This window comes from Heterodontus francisci, unplaced genomic scaffold (genome assembly GCF_036365525.1).
Source record: "Heterodontus francisci isolate sHetFra1 unplaced genomic scaffold, sHetFra1.hap1 HAP1_SCAFFOLD_140, whole genome shotgun sequence".
Classification (NCBI taxonomy): Eukaryota; Metazoa; Chordata; class Chondrichthyes; order Heterodontiformes; family Heterodontidae; genus Heterodontus; species Heterodontus francisci.
The window spans coordinates 1,590,647-1,613,671 of NW_027141745.1; the positions used below are offsets into that span (position 1 = coordinate 1,590,647).

The window sequence follows — 23,025 nt, forward strand, 5'->3', positions numbered from 1 at the left end:
TTAATGACAACAATGCAGAAAGGTTTAACACAGACACAGTCTGGCTTGCATGATACAGTATTTACAGTACGTATTTAATAATTATATCTATTGCGTCCGGGCAATGAGTCTGGCTGAAGATTCCCCAGTTTGTGTGTTGTACATTGCACAAGAGGAAAGTGTGAGCCAACCTAAATTACAGAGACAGTGCCCCCACGTTTCTGATGAGTACAGGGCAGTTCAGGTACAGCCAGAGACTGGGATTAGCAGAATTTCAAATGGATCATTTGAAATATGCGGTGAGGAAAACAAATGTTCCCGTCAGTGAGAACGTGCTCATAGTATCTTCAGACAGTGACAACAATAGCAATTCAACGAATGCAAACCCTAACACGAGCTGGAATAGTAATAATGGTAAGTACCTGCAGATGTGGATGGGAAAGCATTTGGAGGCACATCGAGCCATGTGGAATATATTGTACAAAACGTTCAGGAAGATGACATTTCAGCACTTTCCATTTAAACGATAAATACTGTTTTTAATTTCCCGAATTAATGAGTCAATTTAGCCATACAAGGAACCCTAACCCCACTCTCCAAACCCTGCCACCCTCACCAGAACAAATCACACTGGCATCTTCCTTATGATCGCAGTCAGATTGAGCCGGCGATGAGGAAGGACAGTCGGCCAGAAAGATTCGCTTCCAGTGCACTTCACCTCATCCAGCCAGATAACACCGTCACCCTGGGAAAAAGTAGCACCTCCTGGCGCCAATAGAGCGTGACCAAAATCCAGCTGTCTGCAGACAACATTGGCATCGGCCATGTCCCAGGAGTCATCACACACCGTGCCCCAGCTGTTATTGCACAATATCTCCACTCTCCCGGAGCAGTTGGTGTTACCTCCAAACAGGAGCAACCATTGTCCCGAATCTGTCAAAGAGAATCAATTATTATTATTGATGTAGTATAAGACAGGAGTACAAGTCAGATAGTTGGTATAATGAAGAGGAAGTAGCACCTGGTGAAAGCACACGTTAACAATCATATTCTCGAATGCAGTCCTTTGATCTGTGGAGCTGCTCCTTAGTTACTTTTGCTTCTGTTTAGAAGAGAAACATGCTGACTGTATCAGACACCAATGTTTTAAATGACACTGGCACATTGAGAGGTTTGTTGTGTTACCTGAACAAACAACGCCAGCATCCTCCCTGTGTTCACAGTTGTGTTTACCCCACGGTTTTGTTTGACAGTGCCAAAGGAACGATTCGTGTGAAATACACTCGATTCGATCGAGCCAAATGGGTCCGGATCCTGCTCCGAATGACTGAGCGGAATAATCGATAGAACTGAGGGGACCGCACTCTAACTGTTTACAGTTTACTTCTGCATCAGCTCTATCAAGTGTATCCGAGCACACTGTTCCCCAGGTGCCATTGTAGAACACTTCCACTCGCCCCTCACAGCGATGCTTCCCATTCACCAGCCGCAGCTCTTTGTGCTCTGTCAATGACACAAGAAATATCCGGATAGTTAGATTGATAACTCGTTGTATGTTCATACTGCACAACTCAACACATGCTGCACCGGTTGTGTTCACTGATTGCCAGTACGTATTTCAGAAAAGTGACAGAAATACACCGACAGCCCATAATGTAATAAAGAATAATCAACATAGATTTCGCAACAGAAGGACAAACAACGTTATTGAATGCTTTGAAGTAATTACAGAAAGATAATGGTGATAATTCAGTCGACGCAATATGCATGTTCTTTTTTTTTCCAAAAGGCCTCTGACAAGGTAGCATATAGCAGGATCATGACTGGAGACAGAGCATTTGGAGTCAAGAGATCAGTGGAAGAATGGGAGAAAACTAGCTGCAAAGCACACTGTCATTGTTAAAGCTGGTAACCTGGAATGGCGGAAGGTGGGAAGTGGTGTTACACAGGGCTGGGATTATTGCTGCTTAATATTTACATGAAAGATTTGGATTTAGACAAGGGAGACATCATTTCAAAATTTAAGATGACAGCAATTTGGGGACTTACTAAGTAAGACAGACAAAATATGGGAATACGTTAATAAGCAGGTCGAATGGGCATACAATTGCCAAATGAGTTGAATACAGATAAGCCTAAGGTGGTCAGTGCTGATAGGAAGAATAAGGAGGCCACGTACTTCATGCAAAATAAGAGTGAAAATGATGTCGAGCAGCAAAGAGATCTCGGGATAAGAGACACTAATCACCAGTTAACTGACAGAGATCGAAGCTAGTGATCATAAATATAGGATAATAATGAATACATCTAATAAGAAATTCAGAAGAAGTTTTTTATTTTTACCCAGGGAGTGGTTTGAATTTTGAATTCCGAACACATGCAATTGTTGAGGTGATTAGAACTGATGCCTTTCAGGTAAAGCTGTATTGGTACATGACGGAAAAAGAAGTAGGTGGATATGCAAAGAGGGTTAGATGCAGTAATGTGGGGTGATACTCGTGGGCAACATAAACACCACATTGACCGGTTATGCCGAATGGCCAGATTCTGTGCTGTCCGTTGCATATCGTTCGATGTAATATCTTCCCTGTGAAGCCACGTGCACAACACTACGGAAAATGGGTATATGGAAGCACCCTTACCTGAACACATGATCCTCACATCTTCCTTATGAGAACAGTCGTGGTTACCCCACGATGCTGAGGGACATTCCCAGAGAAATGATTCGTTACCGGAACACTTCAGTTCATCCAACCAAACTGGCCCTGAGCCTGGTCCACAAGATGTAGGAAGTGCCATGTCCAATGCCTTTCCACAACCCAGCTGTTTGCAAACCACGTCAGCGTCCGCCAGATCCCAGGAATCATCGCAAACTGAGCCCCAGGTCCCATTGTGATAAATCTCCACTCGGCCAGTACATGGGCTTCCACCGTCAGACAGCCTTAACTGCGCGTGTTCTGTTGGACAATAGTACAGGAGGATTATGCTTTCAATACACATTCACCTCATCACTCAATACAACTCATTGTACCATCACCAGCTGAAAAAAAGAACTAGTTAAATGTGCCGTTGACAGGTAAATAAAACTTTTCAACTGAATTGTTTACACTTACTTCTTACATTGATTGTAAAGAACAGAAATGGTTCAGTTAACCTTCTACATCTGGCTTTGACAAGTTATGGTCTCCAGTTCCCCTTTTATGTTTTAAACATTATGTGCGTTGTTGTACAGGAAATCACTCACATGATTAACAGTCAATTTATACTCATGTACGATAACTGTATCTGTTCCTGGTCCATGTATGTTGCCCTTATTTGGTACCTTGGACGGACATTTACTGCCATCTCCTATTTCCTTTATATCGAATAACAAGTGAATTGCATTTATCTAGCGCCGTGATTGTGATAAAACATCTCAAGGCACGATCCAGGAGTGATGTCAAAGAAATTTTAACATGGAACACCTAAGAATATATTTAGGTCAGATGACCAAAAGCTAAGTCAAAGAGTTAGTTTTTATGGGGCGTCTTAAAGCAGGAAAGAGTGGTTGCCAGGCAGAGAGATTTAAGGAATTAATTCTGCAGCGTATCACCTCCGCAGCTAGAGACACGGCCGAAGATGCTGTGCTATTAAACTCAGGATTGCTCAAGAAGACAGAACTAAGAGCTGTCAGACTGGAACCGATTGCAAAGACAGGAGCTGTGAGGTCAAGAAGGGATTTGAAAATAGGGATGAGAATTTTAAAATCGGGCATTGCTGAACAATGTCGGTCAGTCAGCACAGGGCAGATGGCTAAGTGGCACATGGTCGAGACATCAGATTTTGCAGAGGTTGTAACTAGGGAAGCCAGCCAGGAGTGCATTAGAATCATCGAGCTTAGAGGGAACAAAGCAATCGACAATACTAGATAAGGCAAAGTAGGGTGATGTTATGGAGGTGAAAATAGACAGTGTTAATCATGGTATGGATATGTGATAGATAACTCACCTCGGGGTCAAATATAATACAAAGGTCACAAGCAGTCTGGCTGAGTAGCACACTGTTGGTATGGAAAAGAATGGAGTTTGTGGCAAGGGAAGAGATGCGATGGGGACTGATGGCTTGTATCTTTTCAATACTGAGTTGGAGGAATTTTTTGCTGATGCAGTACTGAAAGCCAGACTGGAATTCTGACAGTGTACAGGCTGTGGAGGGATCACGAGAGTTGGATGTGAGGTCGAGTTGGATACTGTGAGTTATATGTGGAAACTGAGGCTGTGTTTGCGGATGTCACTGAAAGGCAGCATGTAAATGAGAAATGAGTTGTCGAAGGATAGATCCTTTGGTGACACTATAGGCGACTTTGCAGGAGCGGGAAGAGAAGCCATTGCAGATAACTTTCTGACTATGACCGTGTAGATAAGACTGGAACCAGCCGGGTGTTAATGGAGAGGGCTTGGAGCAGAATTTCATGATCACTCATATCAAAAGCTGTATGCAAGTCAAGAATGAGCAGAAGGCACCGGTTATATTTGTTACAATCACTTAGGAGGTCATTTGTGATTTTGGTAAGAGGTGTTTTGGTCCTGTGGTGTGGATAGAAATCTGATTTGAGAAATTGAAACATGCAACTCCATAAAAGATGAGCATGGATTTGGGTGGCGTCAACACATTCAAAGACTTTGGTGAGGTATGAACAGTTGGAGCCGGGGCAGTAATTTGCATGGACAGGTGTTCAATGGCTCCTTTTTGAGGGGAGGTGTGATGACTGCTGATTTGAAGGACATGGGGCTGAAAATGAAGAGAAAGAGAGAGAGAGAGAGAGAGAGAGAATCGTTAATATTTTCAGCTAACATGGGGACCAGGAAGTGAATGTGTGTGTTCGGTAGTTTAGTAGAAATAAGGTGTAGGCAGCAATATGTGGATTTCAGCAACAGCACAGATACAGAGAGAGCGTGAAGGACTCTAGGAGAGAAACAAGAAATGCCAAATCAGGGTGATGGTATGGGGTGGGGGTGGGGAATTGAAAGGAAGTTAGGCCTGGTGGGTTGGGGAAGAAAGGGAAGCAGTGGAAGGCGTATAGACAGACATTTTTGAACTTTGTAAAATAAATTCCACGAGCTCCTCTCACTTATTTTTGGAGTTGAGGGTGGACGAGGCAGGGGAGTGGTTCAGGAGGAACATTTGTGATAGAGAAGATATGCTTTGCGTTTTCTTTGCCTTCCTGGATGATCTTTGACTAACGCGTGGTTTTAGTGAAGAACAGTAGGACCCGATGATGCTTTATGCAATTGATCCATTCAGGACTATATTACCAGATAGTTCACCAGATGTCACCGTGCCTTTCTGTTTTTTTATTTAATTCTTTCAGGGGATGTGGGTGTCACTGGTAAGGCCAGAATTTGTTTAATCCACCCTATATATTTCTTTCACTTCATACTGGAGAATGTAACGTCCACAAGTACTACGCTTGAACATCAGCCTTACAATATGCAGTATCTTCGTGAAGAACTATGTTCTAGGGTTGTGTTGACTATAACATTATCATAGATCAATTTAATATTAATTGCATAAAAGAATCACTTACTTTTGCAAGGATGGGAATCTGCCTTTGACAATGAAGATATTTGAGTAATTTGAGAAACGTAAACCGCATGTCTGAACAGAAAATATGCAGACCTCTCTGTCCAGACAGGCTGGTGCTATTATGTTCAATGAGCAAACAAAACTTGTGAGGCACATTAGCAATTGTTATTGTCTGTAAAAGATCAATGAACTAAACTACTAATTATATCAATATATGACTGTTGGACCGGACCAAAGAGGGTAGAAAACAGGATCGCTCTGCAAAATATCGGACAGGATCAGGAAATGCCGATGTACAATTGAACTCCAGATGTGTAGACCTTCTGGTTGAGCAGCAAACCAGTATTTAAACTGGCGTGGAGAAAAATGATTGGACTAATTGCGTCAGGCACTTTGGAGAATAAAAATCAGCGATGTGACCCATCAGATAGAGAAGTAGAAGACAAGGAGAAGGCACATGGCTTCTGTAGGTGGACATAAATGCTGGGTGGAGCTGAACATCTACCTAACTGAAGAACAAGATGAAATACTCCACTGTGTCCAGTGACTGAGTGTGTGATAACCATTTGGCACTGTAAACCTCTGACGTGAAACGCTGGAATACATTGATTTCCGCTGTGTCCGAAGCAAATACTTACTGTAAACAATCGGTATCAAATCAGAATCATTAACTATCTCAGATGTTGTAAGTTCCACTCTGTCATTGGTAAATAAATGTTCGTTGGAACAGCCCCAAAGCATATGTCCATACTTACATTCTGCATAATGCAACATCCCTGGAACATACGCCCGCATTGACATGCTGCACAATGGAACTTTCAAGCGTCGAGTCTGAAACATCTGTCTACTTTTATACACGTCCTTATGAAACTTACACCAGCTCAAATCCCACACAGCTACCTCCACTTATATACTGTACAATGGAACTGATTGCAAGCTCGGCGCCGGATTTGATACCAGAGCTGAGATTCCAATTCCATATTCTATTTATCACAAGGCCGTTATCTTTCACCTCTATCATCCTTCAGCTCCATTCCTGCCTCAGCCCATATGCTGCAGAAATGCTCACCCATGCTTTGTTGCCTGCAGAACCGACTATTTTAATGTTCTCCTGGGCCATCACCCGTCCTGCACCCTCCATAAACATCAGCTCATCCGAAGCATTGTTGCCTGTCCGACATAAAGCCTCTCTCAGGAGCGCCACTGTACTCACTGATGTAGACTGGTTTCCCTGTCACCAATGCCTCGAGTTTTCAATTATGATCTTCATGTTCAGACCCTTTATGCTCTCCCCCTGCCATCAGTATAACTTCCTCCAGCCTGAATCATTTCAAGAGCTCTGCTTTTCTCTGAATCCAGCTTCTTGTCCATCACCCACTTCCATCTCCACAACTTTCAGTCTTGCCTTTAACCATCTAACCCCCCAGGTCAGAATTTCCACCCGAAATATCTCTGTGTCTCCGGCTCTTCAAATCCAACCTTCTGCCAAAGAATTTAGTCACTCACTCCAACATCTTTGTTTGGCTCTGTGTCAGTTTTCTGTCCGATTACACTCCTGATAATCTCTTTGTAATGTAGGTGTTTACTGAAAGTTATGTCATAAAAAGTTCTTGTTGCTTAATTGTGCCCGTGTCCTCTCTCTCTCTGCACACCACTCCCATCCAGCCCCAGATCCCCCACCGCCCACCATCCTCACCCCCACTACCTGAATGAAATTACTGGTTTGAGACACCCAGGAACAAATGACCTATATTACCACTTTTCTGAGCAGATTAGACATTTCACTTTTATGTTTTTGTAAAAACGGTGAAGAATTTGTTCACCTGCACACAGGACCCCGACATCCATACTGTCAGTCAGAGACGAATTCAATGTGAATAAGCTGCAGTTCTGGAGCTGCAATTCGTTTCCTTCACATTGGACATCATTCACCCAGATGGGTCCTTCACTCTTTCCATCCTTTGAATAGTTATAACTGGCTGTCGCTTCACCGCAGCCCAGCTTTGTACAGACCACGTTGGCATCATTCAGGGTCCAGTGTCTATCCTGCAATCTCCCCCAGCTGCCGGTGTAGTAAATCTCCACTCGCCCATCACAATGGCTTGCCCCGTTAGTCAGCCTCAGTGACCAATTTTCATCTACGATATGAAACATATTGAGAATGATGAAACTGAAGCAAAATATCTCATAACTTACTGCCACCAGAAACGTTATTAATTTGAATGGTTACTGTTTCTGTCATCATTGTTTAGACGGCTTGTCAGAAGATATTCTTCACCATTACGTTTTCTCAGTAAATACATTTTCATGACATATCTTGCACTGACTAAATTGAGCAAAAAAGGTAAAATGAACTGTGGTTGAGCGCGGCAAATACCGCCTATTGATAAGTGATGAGACCGAAGGGAGGAGCAGGGGCTCTAAATGGCTCCTGACAGATGACAGTTCCTTTTATTCCATATGGAGAGAAACAGACAAGTTTAAGTTGACATAATGCATCCGATGAAGTCTCAAATTACCTCACAAGCAATGAAACACTTTTGATTTGTAGTCACTAATGCTGACAGGTGACTGACACGAGGGACTGAAGGTCGTTCCCCTCTCCACATGTACTGATATTTCCTGCTCTCGCCCTGGACCTGAAAATATCATCAACGATTCTTCCAATTTCGCCTGCTTATCTTCACATGGTTCATCTTCAACTCTTCCATTCCCTTCCTCAACATCACTGTCTCTGATTTTGGGGATAGGCTATTAACCAGTATAAAGAGTTCCTCCAGTGACCCTCACAGTTACCTTGTCTATGATTCCACACACCCCGATTCCTCTAATGACTCTATCACATTCTTCCACTTTCTCCATCTGCATTGTATCTGTCTGGTGATGCAACTTTCCATACCAGTGCTTCCAGATATGTCTTCCTTTTTCCTCAAACAAGGACTCTCCTCACCTCATCATCCACCCACCATGGTTGATTGGGCCCTCAAGCACGTCCATTCCATTTTCCATACTTCTGCTTTCTCCCTTTCCCCCCTCCCAGAACCATGATAGGATTCTGCTTCTCCTCACCTTCCATTCCACCAGCTTCCATACTCAATAGATGATCTTCCACCATTTCTACCACCTTGAATGTGATGCCACGAGCAAGCACATCTTCCCCTTCCCTCCACTTTTAACATTCTGAAGGGACCATTCGCTCTGTGCTACCCTGATGCACTCTTCAATCATTCTCAACACCCTTTCCCACAGGAGCATTCCATGAAAGCGCAGGAGATGCTGCCACTGCCCTGTTACCTCTACCTTTCTCACCATCCAAGCCTCCAAGCACCTCTTCCAAGTGAAACAGCGATTACTTGTACTTTCACTGCATTTACTGTATTGACAGATCATAATGCTGTCTCCTTTACATCGGGAGACCAAACACAGTTGAGTGATTACTTTGCAAAACACCTTTGTTCAGTCTGCAATCTTTACCTTCAGCTTCTGGTTGCCTGTCATTTTCATTCTTTATTCCACTCCCACTCTGAACTCTCCCTCCGCTTTCTCCTACACAATTCCAATGAAGGTTAACATAAGTTTGAGAAACAGCCCTTCATCTTCCCACGAGCTTCTTTACAGCGTTTGGATTCAACACTGTGTTCAGCAATTTCAGGTCTGATTCCCTCCCCCTTTTCCTTCTTTTGGGACGATATTTTGCCTTCCAATGTAGACCACCTCTATAAATGTGCTTTTTACTTGACCCATTCCATATCGTTTTGCCTTGCATTGTCCCTTTTGCCATTTAATCTCTCCTGTCTTCTTCCATATCACAGACGGTAACTTTCATTCTTTCCTTGTTTTCCCCTTTCATTATAAACTGTTAAATCTCTATGTTCTGATGGAAGATCCGCAAACTGAAAGATCGATACTGTTTCTCTCAACATACATGCTGCCAGATCTGCTGAATATTTCCAGCACTTACTGTTTTTATTACCTATATTTTAAATTGTGAAGCGTGGGAGCCCTTTTGTTTTGAGCAATGTCCCACGGAAAGGGATCTGATAACTGAACAGATAATCTGTTATATGAGGAAGCTGATTGATGGATAAATGTAATCCTGGAAACTGGGAGAATTGTAATTTACATCAAGTTTGTTAAATAATCAAAGAAATAACACATTGGTGAAATAACGAGTTACTTTACTCACTATCATTTTATTGCACTTGGTGTAATAGAAATTCAAATTTATCTCATTACTTATCTGGAAACAAGTTCACAGTGTTTTCTATTGTGCAGCTGATCTTTGCAGAGAATTCCATGATAATTCATATTTTAACTGCCAACATTGATAACAGTTTCAATGCTCCAGCAACATTTCCATTCTATGGCAGTGGTGCTGAGAGCATCTTGCTGATTCTATAGCCCTTGAATAATGCCCCAGATTTACCCTGAAAGAGATATTATATGACGAGAATTACTAACAACTGGACATTGTATGTATTCAATGTTTATTGGACTGAAACTCTTGGATTCATTTGTAATTTCTAATAAACCCACAAACACATCTTTGGATCTTAGTGTCAAAGGAAGCATGCGATCAGAAAAACTAGTGAATCAGCGACCTGTGGAAATAGTCAATGATGCTTGACAGTGGAACAGTTGGTGTATTTCAGTTCAATTGACTGAGATGACTCACCAGTACAGATGACACTGGCATCATTTTCATGTGAGCAGCTAAACTGTTCCCAGGATGAAACAGGACAATCCCACAATCGTGTCTCGTTCCCCCGACACCTGTAATTTTCCTTCCACACTGGACCGGTTCCCTTTCCAAAGTGAGCTCCTCTCGGGATTGAGTTTACTGCCCCACACTGAAGGTGCTCACAGACCACGTTGGCGTCTTCCATATCAAAGTAAAGGTCACACAGCGTCCACCACTGGTCTCCATGTAGCACCTCCACCCGGCCAGAGCATCTGTTCATCCCATCAACCAATCGAGGTCCATATTTCCCTGTATTGGAAACAAATCCAGATCCAAGTAATTTATAAATCATTCTCCGCAGAGAAACAGCAAAATAGGGAATGGGTAAAAAAGTTGAATCTTATCTACCACGATCATCTATCCATACTTTACACAAATTATCTATTCAAAACAATTAAAATTACCACAGCAGATCAAAAGCAAAATACTACGGATGTTGGAAATCTGAAATAAAACAGAAAATGCTGGAAATACTGAGCAGGGCTAGCAGTATCTGTGGAGAGAGCAAGAGAGTTATGTTTCAGGTCTGTGTCCTTTCATCGCAATACTTACTACAGGGCCTCGTGAAGAAGTTGGCTGAACACTCAACAATTAACAGGTCTTCTTGCAAACGCTAATCGATTGTTGGTCTCTATCTCTTTTGTCTTGGAATATAAAACTCAGAAGGATGTGATGTTTCTGTTGTATCTGTTGTCGCTTTTGGGCACCGCACTTCACAAAACCATTGGCTTTGGAGGTGGTGCATGACAGAGTCACTAGAATGAGAACAATGCTTAAAGCGTTACATTCTGAAGGCAAGTTGCATAAACTTTGTTTGTCGTAGATTGAGTTGAGAAGAAGTACAGCTTATCTAGTTGATTTGTTTAGAATTTTTAAGGGGTTTGATAGATGAGCTGCAGAAGACTAGAAGAACGAATATAAAACAAGGCCATTTAGGAGCTGCTTTTCTTTATGAGGGATGTGGGCATCTCTGGCAGATGTGGCAGTTATTGCTCAACGCTATTTGCCCTTGAAACCGTTGTCAGGCCCTTCATTTTGAAATGCACTTGTCCGCATACGGAATGTTCTTCTGCAACGCTGTAAGGTAGTTAGAGTTAAGGCAAAGTGTGCAAGCATAATTTGTACCTTTAGCTGCATCTGTTGTAAACAGAGTGGAACTTTAGAATGTGGCAATTTTTGGGTAAGACTGAACTTTAGCCTTGACATTTAGAATTTAACTTGAAATTCAAAAAAAGTTGCAAGGCAGTTCACTATCAGCAGTTAACAGTGCAAGTCAGGTTGGTAGTAAGTAATCAATCAGCTGTGATTGTCCGAATGGAGATAATTACTGTGAGCTGGAAACTGTCTATACCGTTGCAACTTGAATGTTCTTGAAAAGACCGATGAGATTAAACTTCTGGTAAGGCACAGAGAGTAACCATTGTTCACAATGTTGATTGAATTCATTAGGAACAACGTTTGGAAATTGGAATTTGCTAAGAGTAAGAATTAGGTGCAGAGGGGGAATTTTGTAAAAATTCTTTCACAGGGGATGGGGTGTTGGCGAGGCTGGCATTTACTATCCATCCCTAATTGTCGTGGCAACGATGGTGGTAAGCCGTCTTCTTCTACCGCTGCTGTCCAAGGGCTCTCGCTCCACCCACAGAAGGGAGTTCCATGATTTTGACCCAGCGACAGGGAAGGAATGGTGATATAGTTCCAAGTCAGGATGGTGTTTGCCTTGGAGGGAAACTTGCAGGTGGTGGTGTTCCCATCCACCTGCTGTCCATGTCTTCCCAGAGAGTAGAGGGCCTGGGGTTGGATGGAGGTGCTTTGTTTTGTCTGTTAAGCTTGAGTAAGTGAGTGGAGTCACCGATTTAAAACAGCACCACAGCCAGCAGCAGCAGAGCCTATTGAAAGAGGCAGACACCAGGCAAATAGAGGGGAAAACTCATTCAGTGAAGCAATTGTTCTGTCAGCGTATGACAGGGTGTGGGTAAGTTGCAAATATGTATTAAGTTAATTGGTGAGTGCTTAGTGTTTTGGCGTTAGCTAACCAGTAAAGTAGCTTTCAAGCTAAAAAGCAACTGCACATAATTTTACCTCTAAAATAAAGACAGACTAAGTTCTGGCACAGCAGTTTTTTCTCTGGATATAGGAATTTGTGGGTAACTGAACTGTCCCGAGAGAACATGTCTGTAGTAGATGTCTCCACCTAGAAACTCTCTGGCTCAGGGTCATAGAGCTGCTGTGGCAATTGGAGAAAATCCAGCGGGAGTAAGAGGAGTATTGGACATAAAAACAAGAAATGCTGGAATCACTCAGCAAGTCTGGCAGCATCTGTGGAAAGAGAAGCAGAGTTTACGTTTTGGGTCAGTGACCTTTCTTCGGAATTGACAAATATTAGAAAAGTCACAGATTATAAGCAAGTGAGGTGGGGGTGGGGCAAGAGATAACAAAGGAGAAGGTGTAGATTGGACCAGGCCACATAGCTGACCAAAAGGTCACGGAGCAAAGGCAAACAATATGTTAATGGTGTGTTGAAAGACAAAGCATTAGTACAGATTGTCTTTCAACACTCCATTAACATGTTGTTTGCCTTTGCTCCGTGACCTTTTGGTCAGCTATGTGGCCTGGTCCAATCTACACCTTCTCCTTTGTTATCTCTTGCCCCACCCCCACCTCAATTGCTTATAATCTGTGACTTTTCTAATATTTGTCAATTCCGAAGAAGGGTCACTGACCCGAAACGTTAACTCTGCTTCTCTTTCCACAGATGCTGCCAGACCTGCTGAGTGATTCACAGCATTTCTTGTTCTTATTTCAGATTTCCAGCATCCGCATTATTTTGCTTTTATTATAGGAGTATTGGACAGTTTGCTGCAGATTTCAGTCACACCTTGTGGAGAGCGGTAGGATCAGAATGAGTTTGTTGCAGCTCATAGTGCACAGTAATTGAACTCCAAATGTAATGGAGAACGAGGATATGCAGAAAGTGAATCTATCCAACAGGAACAATGTACTGGCTATTTGTGAGGATAAGGATGAAGACTGTCAGAAGAACAGCCAGAATGTTGAGCATGATATATTGGGATAGGAAGCTGTTCAAAAGGAGGAGGAGTGGAGCATAATGTGATACTTTTAAGTGATTCAATAATTAGGGCATTAAGAGTCCCACACAATATTTGCCCAACTTGTGCGAAGTGAGGGATATCTCAGATCAGATTGCAAGAATACAGTGGAAATATCTAGTCGTTGTGGACCATGTAGGGACCAACAGCATAGGAAAGAGTAGGCAAGAGGTTATTTTCAGAGAGTACCAGGAGCTGAAATATAAAAGAATATCTCAAGGATTATAATCTCTAGATTATTTTGCAAGCCGCTTGCACATTGACATCGGAAAAGAAACGATTCGGGAGATGAACACGTAGTTGAAGGTTATGTTGTTGGAAAGAGGTGTTACATTTCATGGGACCCTGGCACCTGTACTGGGATATTAAAGAACTGCTGTGTTGGAATGCGATTCACCTGAATCCGGTTGGGATCAGGGTCCTAGAATAAAGGATAAATAGGGTTGTTACAGGAACCTTAATCTAGTAACTGGGTGAGGGGAGGCTGGTGGGTGGCGGGGTGAGGGGGTACAGCACAGTTGTAATTGTAGCATATCTAGGCACTACAGGGGAAGGGAATACTGAAAGATGCAACATTTGAGGAAAACCAATTTACGGTTTTACGTTACATGCATTTGCGCTGAAAACAGTGGTTGCTTTCTTGAAAAAAGAGTTGTTAGAAATACTATCAGAAATACTGGAGAAATAATTGGAACTAGTGGAAGCTGTCGGTTTATATGTAGTGCAGAACGGAAATGTGGGCAGAATCATACCAGTGATAGGTCATTACATGTTCCTGCTCTGGCTGTAATGGTCATTTAATTATATTCCATGATAAGACAGTGCACGCCATTGTTCTTGTCACTGATTGGTCAGCTATTGTGCATCGTGGCAAGTCAATCCATACTGCTGTTCTGGTCGTGGTATGTTGGCTGCACAGTAGGTGATGGTGCGTTTCTTGAGTAGAGGAAGCCTGATATTTACTGAGGAGCAGGTCACTGTTAGAGGGACAATATGGTGTTTATCGCTCTCCACAGCGTCCCTGACACAGTGAATGGGACAAGCTTGCCATCAAGCAAGCTCAACTTCAAGACCACCGCATTGAATGGTCCAATTCCAAACTCAACCTCATCTGTTATGGACTGGCATGCAAGACACAGTAACATCATAATATAAAAGAGACCAAGAACATGCAAAAATGCAAAAAATAAATGCACAGATCTTCGTGAATGGCAAAGATACAAAGAATAGAAAAGGATGACAAAACAGACCGCAAGAGCTACAAAACTTTTACAATAACATCAGAAATATATTGTCATTAAAAGCAATGTGGTCTCATTACAATGACAGTTGTGATATTATAAATGAAAATAAGGAAATGGCAGGAATTATACATAATTACTTTGCATCAGTATTTGCATGGACACAACTTTTATTAAGGTTTTTTGTTGCCGCAGTCGGCCAAATGCTGCCCTGACATTCAGGGCAGTCACTCTCAGCTGGAATACAGCTGTATCATACATGTTTGTACAAAAGGTGCGATGAGGTCTGAAGCTGAGTGGTCTGAACAAACACAAACTGAGCGTCAGTGAGTAGTTTATTGGTAAGTACTGCTTGATAGCGCTGTAAACAACACCTTCCATCACTTTGTTAATGATGGAGAGCAAACTGCTGGGTCAGCAATTAGAAAATTGCAATTGTCACACTGCTATTTAAAGAAGGTTATCGAGTGAACCGAGGGAATTATGGACTGGTTAGCCGAACAGCAGTTGTCAGGAAATTGCTAGAGTGTACATTTAAAGATGGAGTATCTGATCACCTTGAAAAGTTACAGCTAATCAGAGAGAGCCAGCGTGGATTTGTAAAAGGTAGATCATGCTTGATGAACCTGATCAAATATTTTGTGGAGGTAACTAAAGTAGAGGACAGGGGAACTTCAATGGATGTTATTCAGATGAACTTCCAGAAAGCACTCAACAAAATCCCTCGTAACTGATTGTTGGCTAAAGTTGAAGCTCATAGAATTTAGGGAAAATTATTGACCTACTTAGGACGTTAGTTTCGTGACAGGAGATAGACAGCAGGGATAATGGGCAGATCCTCTAACTGGCAGGATGTGATGGCGCCGTCCCACAGGAACCTCAACTATTCACCATATTTATTAATGATTTAGATGACTGAATAGAAAGCCACACATAATTGACATACTCAGTATTGCCATTGAAAGAAACCATCAGCCATATTGTAATCATGTATATTTTAAACATAACTTAACAAAAAAAAAATTCCATGACTATTTCAATATTGGTGAGTGTGAGGTGTCCAATTTGGACTTAAAAAGATTACAGTACTTTCTAAATGGTGAAAAGCCGGACGCAGCACAGGGAAAAGAGACTTCAGGGTCATGGGCAAGTACAGGAACGGAAAGCAAAACAGCCAATGGAATGCTGTGCTTTATATCTAGTGGAATGGAATACAAGGGGGTAGAAATGATGCTACAGCTAAAAAAACTGGTCAGGCCCCATCTGGTGCAATGTTAAGCTATGGGCAATATGCGTTGGGAAGGCTATGTTGACCAAGGAGAGTGTGCAGCATAAAATATGCTAGAATGATTCTTTGGCTTCAAACGTTTCTGTTTTTTATTCATTCATTTGATGTGGGTGTCGCAGGCAAGGCCAGCATTCATTGTTCATGCCTCGTTACCTTTCACAACTGGGCTATGTAAGAGGACAGTTAAGAGTCAACAGCATTGCTGTAGGTCTCTGGTCACAGGAAGGCCAGACCAAGTAACAATGGCAGATTTCATCCCCTAAGGATATGACTAAACAAGATTTTTTTTTAAATAACAATCGACAATGGTTTTATGGTTGCCATTACTGAGACTAGTTTTTAATTCCAGATTTATTAACTGAATTTAAATTCCACGAGCTGCGATGGTGGGAATTGAACCAGCGTCTCCAGAATTAGCCTGGAACTCTGGATTGCTAGTCCAGTGACATTAGCACCACACCAGTGCCTCCCCTCATTATGAAGAAGGATTACACAAACTGTGGCTGGGTTCCCTGAAATTTATAAGAGTCATGTCCTTTCACATTCCCAGCCTATGTCTTCCAGCTGCTGGAAAGTCTTTGGGAATTCTGCAGGTGAGCTACTTGCCTCAGAATGCCGATCATCTGACCTGCTCCACTCGCCACTACATTATTGTGAATGGTCCAGTTCAGTTTCTTGTCAATGACAACACCCAGTAGGATTTGATGGTGGTAGTGAATTCACTGATTATAATAGCTAGGGGAGATGATATTGTCTCTCTTGTTGGAAATAGTCATTACCTGACACGGAGGTGGTGAGTGTGTTACTTTCTACCTATCAGCCCAAGTCTAAATAATGTCCGGATTCTTGATGTAATTGGGCATGAACTGTTTCTTAATCCAAGGAATTGTGAATGGAACTAAAGACCATGCAATTCTCAGCAAAAAGCCCAACTTCTGACATTTTGATGGTGGAAAGGTAACTGACGAAGCACCAGAAGATAGTTGGGCCTCAAAGAACAATTAGGAAACACATTTTTCTATAACAACAGCGGCAATCTGGAACATTCCCTCACAACGTCCAAAGTAAAGAGCTGTGGATGTTACATCTAATCTAAATGTTCAAGACTAATATTGATAGATTTTTGGAAGCTCGGAGTATCAAGGAATCTGGTTCAAAGTCAGGTAAAGAGACTTGAAGAGCATATCAGGTATGATCTAACTGAATGATCGAACAGGCTGGTGCAACTGAAAGCTCTGTACTGATAATGTGGATATGTGTCCGATCCTGTCATATTTAGCGGGTAAAATGCACACATTCTATAAAATAACTTTGTAATCTTTCACTTCTGGCCTGATTGCACCGAGCAGTGCTGGAGTACAGCCGCTCTTTTATACCCTGCCGTTCAGTAAGTGTTCACGTGGGCACAGTGGCGCAGTGGTTAGCATCACAGCACCATTGACCTGGGTTCTGTTCTGGGTGCTGTCTGTGCGGAGTTTGCACGTTCTCCCTGTGAATGCGTGGAATTCTGCCTCGTGCTCTGGTTTCATCCCACCGCGAAAGACTTGCAGTTCGAAAGTAAGTTGACCATTGTAAATTACCCCCAATGTGGGTAGGTGCTCGGAGAATGGTAGGTAATGTAGGATTAGTATAAATGGGTGGTTGTTGGTCGGCAGAGACTCGGTGGGCCGAAGGACCTGTTTCAATGTTGTATGATAAGAATAATAACGTGGTCAGGGAGGGTCAGAAGGCTATTGTAATGTCGGATCATTCGTGGTGTTCAAATTAAAGTATCGAAATAGGCCAGTTCATATTCATTTAGTCAACTCCCAACTGTTGCAGCCAATATTCAATTCTAAATATACATTCGGTGCAGTGGTAACCAAACTTGCGAAAATTCTGCTTCTTGCAGAATAAATGTTAAGATTTAGAACCATCTTGTTTACCAGTAATTGCGGGTATTTTGTATCACGTTACACCAGACCTTTAAAGTAATAGTAAACTATAATGACTAGTCTAGATATGAACCTTTCAGACAGCAACATGGGAATGCCACTTTCCTCAGTTTTCCAAACATTAAGCAGGAAGTTGTCTGCTTTTCAGTAAGTCTGCACTCACCGGAACAGATCACACTGGCATCGTTCCTGTGGCTGCACTCCTGCTGAGTTCCTTGAAAAAGATGGCAGTCCAATAAACTGGATTTGTTTCCAGTGCATTCAAAGATATCAGTCCCTACGAGCCCAGTGCCCTCTCCAAAATGGGCATATCTTGGCACAGACACGGCGACTCCACACTGAAGCTGACGACAGACCACATTGGCGTCTTTCAAATCCCAGTCAAGGTCACACACTGTTCCCCAGGTTTCAACGTACTGGATCTCCAGTCTGCCTGAGCATGGGGAGTCTCCGGATTTTAGTCTAGGAGATCTGTGATCTGAATAAGCGTATTATATCATAATTAGCTTAATACGTTAATAATCACAATAATACAAATATTTATATTTCAATACGCATCTGATTAATCACAGATCTGGCAACATTCTTCTCAGATTCTGTTCAAAACCGATTATGCTGGATTTCCTGTATCACTGCTGCTTATAATGTAACAGAACTATCATGTTTAAAATATTCCTTTATTTATTTATAACTTCCCCAGTCGCCGTCACTGTAACTGAGAAACATGCACTGTATCAGCAGTTAGAACTGGGCAAGAAGTATTTTGTGACAAGAACTGGTGCTAAGAGTAATGTTGTTCATATTTAACATAAATGATTTCGATACAGAAAAGGGACGCACAATTGTAATATTCACTAATGACATCTACTTGGAGCAATAGTTAATACAAAGGCAGATTGTGAGAAAAATACTTGACGTTAACGAAATTGTAAATGAATTTTAATGCAGATAAATGTACACTGACACATTTGGGTAGGAAGAGTGAGAACCCATATTCCTTGGACAATGAAAACTTAAATTGCATCGAGGAGCAATGGGACTTAGGGGTACAGATATAAAAATCAATAAAATAGCAATACAGATTCACAAAGCTCGAGAAAATACAAAAAAAGATTGAGGTTTGTTTATGAGAGATACGTTGAAAGGGGAGTCACACCCAGCACAAGGAAAGATTGGGTGTTGATTGGGAGTAGGTTGATTGGGTGCTAACGAGTCAGAGTTTCCCTACTTTTCTAGGCAGTGTGTAACTGCGCAACTTTACACCATATCAGTTGAATCCTAGTGCTGCAACTGCTGTAACTGTACTGGATCAGCTTGGCGAGAGTTGTCTCTAGTTTTAGAGCACTCATCTTCAGCACTACAGCTGGGGTGTTACCGGGCCCTTAACTTTTGCTTTGTGCAGTGTGCTCAGCCGCTTCTCAATGTTGTGTGCCGTAATCTTCGGAATGGACCAAACAATTGAACGCTTTTGCACAGTGCCAACGCATTGACATGGATTGTCACACAATACTTCTCACCTTTTGTCAGTCCGAATAACTGCCTTTAACCCACACTTTGTTGACCGTTTTGTAGCCAGTTTGCTACAGTCTGTCATGATCACCCTTCAAAGCCCTTCGTATGCAACTAATTACCTTGAAACCACATTCGCAGTTTTAAGTTTACAAACTGGACATACAGTTTGTGACCAGCAAGATGCAGCAGTCAGCATATAATCATAGAATGTTTACAACACAGAAGGAGGCCATTCAGCCCGTTTTGTCCATGCTGGTTATCAGTAAGAGCACCTCACTAGTCCTATGCTTCTGCCCTTTCTCCATAGCCATGCAAAGTTTTTCTCTTCGGGTGCTTGAACACTTCCATTTTGAAAGACACAATGGAATCTGTCTCCATCAGACTCGCAGGCAGAACATTCCAGATCCTAACCACTCACTATGTAAATACGTTTTTCCTCATGTCACAGTTGGTTCTTTTGCCATCCACCTTATAACAATGGCCTCTGGTTATTGACCTTTCTGCCAAGAGGATCACTTCCTCTAACTACTCTGTCGAGACCCCTCATTATTTAGAACACCTCTATCAAATTTCCTCGCAGCCTTCTCTGTTCTATGGAGTGCAACCACAACTTCTCCAACCTATCAATGGAACTGAAGTCTTTGATCCCTTGAACCTTCCTTGTAAATCCTTTCTACACCCATTCTAATGCATTCACATTCTTCTGATGTGTCGTGTCCAGAATTGTACACAATACGCCAGTTGAGGTGAACCCAGTGTTTCACAAATATTCATAATAACTAAATAACTTTTGTGCTCGATGCCTCTATTTAAAAAGGCATCCCTTTGACTTATTAACCACTTTCTCATCCTGCCATGCTGCCTTCAACGATTTGATCAGAAATACTCCCAGGTCATTCTTGGCTGCAGTCACTTTATAATTGTACCCTTGAAAAGAGAATGGCAGCTGGCATTAAAATAAATCCCAAAGTTTTCTCTAGACAGAGAAATAGTAAAAGGGTGGTAAAAGGAGGAGTTGGGCCGATTAGGGATCAGAAAGTGGATTTACATATGGAGGTAGCGGGCATAGTTGAGGTATTAACTGAATTCATGGCGTCTTTCTTTGCCAAGAAAGAAGATATACCACAGGCAATAGTGAAAAAGTAGGTAATTCAGATACTATAGGGGTTTAAAATTAATAAAGAGGATGTATTAGATATACCCTGTTATATATGAAGATATGCGTGAACATACAAATCAGGACCAGGAGTAGGCCACTCAACCCCTCGAGCCTGATCCACCATTCAATAAGTTCATGGTTGAACTGATGACTCCACATTTCCACCTACTCCCGATAACCTTCCACCCCCTTGGTTATCAAGAATCTACTTACCTCTGCCTTAAAAAAAATCAAAGACTCTGCTTCCACTGCCTTTTGAGGAAGAGAATTCCAAAGAGTCACGACCCACTGAAACAAAGAAATTCTCCTCATCTCTGTCTTAAATGGGCGACCCCTTATTTTTAAACAGTGACCCCGAGTTCGAGATTCTCACACAAGGGGAAACATCTTTTCCACAACAACCCTGTCAAGTCCCCTCAGGATTTTATATGTTTCCATCATGCCGCCTCTTACTCTCCTAAATTCCAAAGGATGCAAGCCGAGCCTGTCAAATCTTTCCTCGTATAACAGGTCACCCATTCCAGATATTAGACTAGTAAACCTTCTCTGTACTGCCTCCAACGCATTTACATCATTCCTTAAATAAGGAGACTACTACTGTACACAATATTCCAGATGTGGTCTCACCAATACCCTGTGTCGCTGAAGCATAGCCTCCCTACATTTGTATTCAATTCCACTCGTGATAAATTATAACGTTCTCTTAGCTTTCTTAATTACGTGCTGTACCTGCATACGAACGTTTCGCGTTTCATGCACTAGGACACCCATATCCCTCTGTATCTCAGAGCTCTGCAGTCTCTCAGCATTTAGATAATATGCTTCCCTTCTATTCTTGCTGCCAAAGTTGGCAATTTCACACTTTCACACATTATACTCCATTTGCCAGGTCTTTGCCCACTCAATTAACCTAATTATATCTGTTTGCAGACTCCTTATGTCCTCTTCACATGTTACATTCTTACCTAACTTTGTGTCATTAGCAAATTTAGCAAGCATACCGTCGGTCCCTGCATCTAAGTCATTTCTATAAATTGTGAAACGTTGAGGCCCCAGCACAGATCCCTATGGCACACCACTCGTTACTTCTTGTCAACCAAAAAATGACCCATTTATGCCAACTCTCTGTTTCCTGTGAACTAACCAATCTTCCATCCATGTTAATACGTTACCGCCTACACCATGAACTTTTATTTTCTGCAATAGCCTTTGATGTGGCACCTTCTCAAATGCCTTCTGGAAATCTAAGTACAATACATCGACCAATTCCCCTTTACCAACAGCACATGTAACTCCCTCAAAGAACTCCAATTAATTGGTTATACATAATCTGCCTTTCACAAATCCATGTTGACTATGCCTGATTACCTTGTATGTTTCCAAATGCCCTGCCATAACATCTTTAATAATAGGTTGTAACATTTTCCCTAAGGCAGGTGTTAAACTAATTGGCCTATAGTTTCTTGCTTGCTGTTTCCCTCCCTTTCTGACTAAAGGAGTTGCATTCGCTATTTTCCAATCTAAATGAACCTTCCCCGAATCTAGGGAATGTTGGTAAATTAAAATTAACGCATCAGCTACCTCACTTGCCACTTCTTTTAACACCCTAGGATGAAGTCCATCAGGTCCCGGGGACTTGTCAGCCTGCAGCTCCAACAATTTGCTCAGTAACTTTTCCCTGGTGTTTGCAATTTTCTTGAGTTCCTCCGTCCCTTCCATTTCCCGACTTACAGCTAAAACTGGGATGTTACTTTTATACTCAATAGTGAAGACTGATGCCAAATATCTGTTCAATTCATCTGTCATCTCCTTATTTTCCATTATTAACTCCACAGACTCACATTTTATGAGTTCAACGCTCGCTTTATTACCTCTTTTCTTTTTTTTTAAATGTATATATATATATATATATATATATATATATATATATATATAAACTCTTACTCTCTGTCCTTATGTATCTATCTAGCCTTCTCTCGTCCTCTAATGCTACCTGACTTATCAATGTTTTTGTCATCCTTTGTGTTTTAAAAATATTCTGTCCAATCTTTTGACCTGCCTCCCATCTTTGTGCAATTACAAGCTTTTTCTTTAAGTTTGATACGACCTTTGGCTGTTTTACTTAACCACGGATGGTGGGACCCACTCTTGGAATGTTTCTTTCTCGTTGAAATATGAGAAATTGTGTATTCTGAAATATGCCCTTAAATGTCTGCCACTGAAGCTCTATTGACCTATCCCATAACCTGATTTGCGAATTCACTTTAGCTAGCTCTGCATTCATGTCCTCATAATTGCCCTTATTTAAGTTTAAAATATTAGTCTTGGACCCACTCTACTCTCCCTCAAGCTGAATGTAAAATTCAATCATATCATGATCGCTGTTACCTAGGGGCACCATAACTGTGAGGTCATTAATTATTCCTACCTCATTGCACAATACCAGGTCTAGTATATCCTACTCTCTGGTTGGCTCCACAAGGTATTGTTCCAAGA

At 41.9% G+C, this 23,025-nt stretch overlaps 1 protein-coding gene across 1 annotated transcript; it reads right to left on the reverse strand.

The window, feature by feature from the left end:
- Nucleotides 1-604: 604 nt before the first annotated feature.
- LOC137364616 (scavenger receptor cysteine-rich type 1 protein M130-like) lies at nucleotides 605-18,249 on the reverse strand. The gene is made up of 6 exons (XM_068027708.1): nucleotides 18,022-18,249; nucleotides 10,220-10,534; nucleotides 7,368-7,682; nucleotides 2,622-2,936; nucleotides 1,165-1,482; nucleotides 605-912 (listed from the first exon to the last, which is right to left on the reverse strand). The coding sequence occupies exons 2-6, from the start codon at nucleotides 10,503-10,505 to the stop codon at nucleotides 605-607; spliced, it is 1,542 nt and encodes a 513-aa protein (XP_067883809.1). The 5' UTR covers nucleotides 10,506-10,534; nucleotides 18,022-18,249.
- Nucleotides 18,250-23,025: the final 4,776 nt, after the last annotated feature.

Bases quoted from the DNA above. Each gene is read 5' to 3' on its own strand.
- LOC137364616 (XM_068027708.1), bottom strand. From the start codon at position 10,505: ATGAACAGATGCTCTGGCCGGGTGGAGGTGCTACATGGAGACCAGTGG. The intron at 1,483-2,621 runs GTAAGGGTGCTT...TGTCATTGACAG, and splicing joins TGTGAGGATCATGTGTTCAG to AGCACAAAGAGCTGCGGCTG. The intron at 913-1,164 runs GTAACACAACAA...TCTCTTTGACAG, and splicing joins TGCTGGCGTTGTTTGTTCAG to ATTCGGGACAATGGTTGCTC.